We start from the raw sequence: 6,373 nt of genomic DNA, 5'->3' as shown, positions 1-6,373 counted from the left end.
GATAGCTGCTATTAAGCTCTTGCTTACAAATCACAGGACAGAGTAAATATTGTTTTCTAGGTTGTATCTGGAGACTTGAACTTGAAGTAAAACCATATGAGGAGACAAAGATCAAAAAACCACTGAAAGCAACAGAATAAATCCAGTCTCAAGCAGACAGCTGGATGAGTGTCAAACAAAGGAAGGAACAGCTGGATCAAGTAAAGCACAAGGAAAATTAGTTCCATCCCTAGGGGGAGGGAAAAAGATTGTTTCGCGAGACCAGGGCTGTGTGGGACCAACTTTACCCGATAAAACTTTTACATCAAAGTCGGGGCAGATCAGAAGGTCCCGGAGGGAGGGGAAAGAGAAGAGAGTGGGTGTTCATGGTAATGGTGCAGAAAGCGTTAGGGAAAGGAAGGAGGTGGAGTGTGAGTGTAGGGGGAGAGCGGAGTGGGGAGGTGGGGAATTGGAAGTTGTAGGTGGAGTAATTCTGCAGAATATGAGCTGCTGTTCACAGCTTTCTGGATGTAAATTGATGAGGTCATAGTGTTTTCCAGTTACCAAAAAAAAAAAAAAGTGAAAAAAAAAAAAAAAGTCTTCAACTTGTTTTTCAAGAGAGACGAAAACACGGAGAAGCTGAAGAAATGGAGCAACTAGCAAAACTCCTTCTGTGGCAGATTTTGCTTCAGCAAAGTAAGCTCCCAGCTGATCGGCATGATGTTACTTGTTTTTATTTCAACTGCAGAGGACGGGGTTAGCTGGAAGATTTTGAGCTGTTATCTTTGTAAGATTTTGTTCAGATTCCTAAGTTAGCTGTGTTATCGTCTGTGAGGGGAGGGAATCACGGATTTCTCATGCTTTTTGGAGAGGGAAGGGGAGAGAATGGAGAAATGTTTGAGGTTGTTTAAGTGATACTCCGTTCAGCATGTTTGTGCAAACTATTTTTTCCTACCAGTTACCTTGACCAGCAAATTCAAAAACAATAAGCTTGAATGTGAGTACAGTGAAGCTTGCATAGTTAGATTTACATGATCCAAGGTTATTTTATAGTTTTGAGGAGGAAGAAACAGCTGATGTGTGTGTGTGTGTGTGTGTGTGTGTGTGTGTGTTCAGGGTAGAGGAAAAAATTCAAGTTTGGTTTGTTGGTTTGTTTTGTTGTTGTTGTTTTGTTTTTTTTTTTTTCCTGTCAGCATAAAGACAGAGACATAAGAATTCACTTTTGGGTAAGGTGCAGGAAAGGGATGAGGACAAGTCTGATGAGCTTACAATAACAGAATGGCTTGTGCCTTTTCCTTAATCACAGAGCTTTCTGTAAGAGCTGAAAGCAGGTTCAGGGTCCTGGGAGCCTGGCCCCAAGCTAAACGGAGAGACCTCAGTAAGGCTTGGCTGGCAGGTGAAGAGCTGAGGATTCATTGCAAAACCCAGCAAATCCACACTTGCAGTGCTTTGGGCTCCGAGGAAGGCACCTATGAGCAAAGGAGCACCTGCAGCTCTAAGAACAGTGTGGAGAGACCTCAGGGTGCTGGCAGTAGGAAGTGAGGAGCACGAGATTTTGGGGGACCGGTGACCCCCCTGCTCTTTACAGCCCTGTTAAGGAAAGGCTGTGCCTAGCCACCTGAGCCTCTCAAAATTCCTCAGTATGTAGCTGGAGTAAGCTGAAGAGTTCTCAGTTTGGTCCCTAATTAATCTAGTTCCCATGTCAGCGCATCATCCCCAGTTTTACAATGCCTCAAGGCAAGGTTTAGGAATTGGCAACATATGGGATCAGTCATAGGGACAGAAGGGTTAAAGTGGCTCAGAAAACTAGTGTGTGGGGCTGGCTTAAGCCTGGAGAAGGAGGAGAGGCCACATACTGTATTTTAGAAGCCCCAACCAGTCCAGCTACTCCGCAGTGTGGTTTAGCATGTTGACAGAGCTTGGGGGAGCACCCAGGGCGAGAAGAGCAGGTTGGGTTGCTTCAGAGCAGTGGGGGAGCTGTAGAAGCAACAGTGTCCCACCTGAGGATGGATGATTTCAGACTATTTTCAGGTGTATTTTGGGGAGAGAATGGTCTGTATGCCACGCAGCCCTGATGTTTGAGTCCTGCTATCCCTGCAGAAATCAGGTTATAACGTAAACAGTGAAGATGGGAAGGGGAGAAGGGAGGAAATTTGTGCCACTCTGTATTTGCTGAAATGATCCATTCTGGAGAGGAACCACACCCTCAAGTGTTAATGTCTTGCAGGGAGGAACAGCGCTGTGTTTGGAAGGCTCTACAAACTATTCCGTGGGCCTAGAGCCAACCTGAAGCGCACAAAGCAGAGAAGGGATTATAAAGCTGAGCTAATATCCCGACTGTCCATGGGGATGTTAGGGCAACTCTGTGAGGGATTCTGAGTGGCCAAGATGGGGATGGGTTTCTTGTACAGACAGAAGGTTTTTTCCTTTCTGCTCAGGCAGCACATTCTTGCTTTTCGCTGATTCATGGGCATGTTCCTACCTGCAGTGAGGGGTTGGAATGGTTGGGATTAGAGGGGTGGTTAAGGGCTCTCCAGTCCTGACATCGGTTACGAAAGCACAAGGCTCTGCTGTTGAGAGTTGTCCCAGGAAGCCTTTAAAAATAAAGAGACATAGACACTTAAATAAAAGCCCAGCTCAAAGCCTGGCTTGACCATCAGTTGGCTTTGTAAAGGAAGCCTTGTTTTACAGAAAAGCTTAGTCTTGCAGTCCTCGACCAGCAGAGGCAGGTGGTGAATGGGAGATGTCGAGGTGGAACTGCAGTGCTCACTGTCGCCCTCCTCTGCCTCGTAGAGATGGGCCCAGATATTATTCCTGGTTCCTGGTCAGTGGGTTTTTTAAAAAAATGGCCACCAGAAAAGAGCTGAGCTCATGTGTACAGCTGTCACCTTGATGTCACTGCATCGTTATGGCCTCTTAGACGCCGGGCCAGCTCCCTGAAGAGTCAGGATGGAGCCACTGCCGTTCTCCAGCAGTGTTTGGAAAGAACTTGGTAGCACAGGCTGCTGTTTTTGCAATAATTGTGTAATGGCTCCACAGAGACCATTAAATCCCCTGCATAGACAATGGGATTTATGGGAGAAATAAGGAATCTGACACATACAGATTTTGGGAAAAACATGTCCTTTCTTTAGGACGAGACCATCCCTCTGTGCCCCTAATGTAAAGGTGATCTCACTCCCTTTTTCAAAAGAAAAAAGAAGCTGAGACTGACCAGATGTGCAAAATGAGCTGAGCTTACTTAGGCAGCCTCATAGACTGTTGTTTCAACCCAATGACTTTTTAGTTTGTTTGCTTTCCTGCCCACCACTACAATCTGGACGTCAGGGATGTTTACTGCCCTGCAAGGTGCTGTTCCAGGCAGCTCATCCTCGCTCTGCTGGCATCAGTGGCAGGGCTCTTCCCGAGTCCAGCAGAAGCACTGCAGGTAGAGCTGGTGTTGGGATGGCCCCCGGAGTGTACCTGGTGTTTGCAGTTTCCTTTTCTGCTCTGGGAGTCTCTCATCCTCCAGTATGAGACAGGAATTTGGTGGTTTCATTAGCACATGCATCTGCCTTGTGACGTAGCCCCTCTGCCAGCAGCTATCTCCAGGAGGAGAGAAGTGGTGCTATTGTTCAGGCAAGACTCAAGGGACAGTTTTTTCCTTGACCTGCTCCAAGGACACTGCCTAGAGAGCTCTCAGCATGTAAGATGTCTTTCAGAGCCTGAGGCTTTTACTTCTAGTTTGCCTGCAGTTTTTGTGGCTTAATTCTTTACTTGAAAAGTGGATGGGATTCAAGAAGTAAGAGCTGGCTCTGGCTTTTACAAGGGATTAGGAAATGCTTTTGCAGACTGCTTTCCTCTTCCTATATCAAGGGACCAGCGGAATACCCCTGGGATCCTGCTGCGAGGCATGTTGAGTCTGCAGAGAGCGTGGCAGGGGACAGCACAGAGGTGTCTTTTTGTTGGTACATCACATAGAGAGGACAAAGTGATTATCCATCACGCGGAATTTGAAATTTTAAAATGAAAGCTACAGTGAGTTCTGTGTTGATAGCTGTTAAGGTATTTGGTGGGTTTGAGGCTCCAGGTCCTGGAGCCCTGTGATAACAAAAGTCTGAGCTTTCACTAGCAGGTTGGGGAGTGTGACTCACCTGTCAGCTTTGCTGGGTTATGGATATATCTCTGCATTTGTTCAGTAGCTGCTGTGTTACACAAACAGTAACTTTAAAAATCATGGCTGGGGGACATCTCTTGTTTGCTCTGCTTGTCTTGCAGGGCAGAGCTAGGTCTCATAGCAGAGAGAGGAGACTGAAAAGAGAAAAAGGCTTATTCCTCCTTTAACTACTGCTCTGTGTTCAGGTTACTGAAGGTCAGTTGTTTTGAGTTCCATTTTCTCCGGGCATACAAGAGATCAGAGACATTCCAGGCTCCTCAGATTTCTCAGTGATCTCATTTACAGCCATGTCAAATAAGTTTGAGTCTTATCCTGATGCATGTGTGCAGATTTCCAGCATTGCTGGAGAATCGGAACAATCAGTTCTCCCTTCTTTGTCTTGTGGAGTTCCCATGCCTCTTGTAAAGACTTGTCCTGTCTTTCCCTTCTAGAATTTGCTTATTGGCTGCTTGGCCGCTGTCTTTTTGATATTTGCACCTACTACTTTGTCTGGTATGATACCCTAGGGCAGGCTTCAGACCCAAAGCTTCTGTCCAGAATCTCTGCATGTGAGTGTGCACAGTGAAAAAAACCTTTTCTCTTCCTTGTCTCATCTCCGTGCAGAACTGCAACACGATCCTTAACTTCGCCTTCACCTTGGATGGGTTTTGTTCCCGTGCATAATGTCACTGCACCCCTGGGCTCTTCAGCTTCGTGGGGCAACACTCAGCACGTCAAGCAGCAGCTTTAAGAGTGGAGGGAAAAATAAGCTGTCAAAACCCACAAGACATAGGCTTTTCTTATCTGAAAGCTGTTACGCTACAGACAACTTCACCGCTGCCTTGCTTTACAGTGTTTGGAAGTGCGTGAGCAATATGTGTAGCTGGCTGCCAGGGCTGCAGCAGCCGAGCCTGGCAAAAGGCCCCCGCGGGTGGGATGGTGAGTTAGGACCTGGGTGGTCCTCACCACGCTGGTAGGGCCAGCTGAAAGATACACAGCTAGGGGTTAGGGCTATCGTTAGTTTAGGGCTGCGACAGTCGGCTGAGCAGAGCTTAGTGGAAGGCTTAGGTGAATACTTTTGTCAGTTGTTAGATTCATAATGTCGCATTTGGGCTTAATGTTTTTTACATTAACGTGCAAGAGGAAAGGAGAAAAGTCCATGCATTCCTCTTGCTGAGCCAGGAGAGGATGCTTCTGTAGCACCAAATCAATCTGCCCTTAATGAGCAGTAATGCAAGGCTCCGGCAGCACTGGCTGTGCACCCAGCCAGCTCACAGACACCACTCCCTAGATTCAGGCCCTTGACGTTGGGACACTGTTTTGTTCCCTTGCCACCGGGCAGACACCCCCGGTTCAGACACGTGGGCATTGCTTTGCCACACTGACACAAGTGGATCCTCTTGTGCCGAGAGCTGGTTGTCCTGTTGCACGACTGATTTCTCCTGAAGAAGAGCTCTGTATCATTCCTTTGTCCTAAACTAAACTAAATCCTGGCTTCCAGACACAGAGGCTGGCAGGTTATCCTGTTTTACCATCAGGCACTTTGCAGCCTATTAGGAGAGACCATCAAATGATGGAATTATAATGTCTTGGGTATGATGTCTCTTTCTTATATCCAGAGCAGTCCAGGCTTTGTCCGAGATTATTATTTTTTTTTTTCTTTGTGATGCTGAGATTATAAATGTAGAAGAAATAGTTTATATTTGGAGTGTCTTTGAATGGGCCCTGCTCATTTTTGCTCTCTGGTGTCACTGCCCAGTGTTTTTTGGTAGGAAAAGGGAGGGAAATAGAGTTTATTCTCAGCCTATGCACTGGGGGTGTGGTTAGAACAGCCCCAGTATGGAGTTAATTTACTCTCTTTTGAAATGCATAAATTCCAGTGCCGAAAAAAAGTACAGCCCTAGTCTGGAGGACATTGTGCCTATGACATTAGCAGGACAAAACATCTAATGATCTTGCTGGAACCCATTTGGGCTTGACTGGTTAGAGCAATGAATTATGTCATTGTGTTGGGAGTCTGAATGGTGCTCTCAAACCATGATGCCAGGAGACCTCCTAGACCCCTCCTACACAAAAAGCAGGAGGGACCGGACCAGAAAAATGAAGAAATAAAGGCATTAGTTCAGTTCTTGCAAAGTTCTTCCTGCGTAGATCCGAGTCACGTGAGTTGGAGGGAGTTGCAGCTGCATGCAGAGCATCACAGTGTTAACTCTGCAGACCAGGGACGGGAGCGGGAGGGACTGGAGGGGGGGGGGGGCA

At 46.8% G+C, this 6,373-nt stretch overlaps 1 protein-coding gene across 1 annotated transcript in view; it reads left to right on the top strand.

Annotated features, from left to right (window-relative positions):
- The first annotated feature begins 253 nt into the window (after nt 1-253).
- Nucleotides 254-6,373, top strand: part of MXRA8 (matrix remodeling associated 8) — a 20,617-nt gene continuing 14,497 nt past the window's right edge. The window contains exon 1 of the mRNA XM_026862769.1: nt 254-675. Coding sequence (XP_026718570.1) covers nt 627-675 — 49 coding nt within the window. The 5' untranslated portion in view covers nt 254-626. The remainder of the gene's footprint in view (nt 676-6,373) is intronic.

This window comes from Athene cunicularia (genome assembly GCF_003259725.1).
Source record: "Athene cunicularia isolate RWA chromosome 21 unlocalized genomic scaffold, athCun1 chr21_part1, whole genome shotgun sequence".
NCBI classification, from domain to species: domain Eukaryota; kingdom Metazoa; phylum Chordata; class Aves; order Strigiformes; family Strigidae; genus Athene; species Athene cunicularia.
The sequence above is the reverse complement of the archived record's forward strand: the minus strand, read 5'-3'. Positions and strand labels throughout refer to the sequence as shown.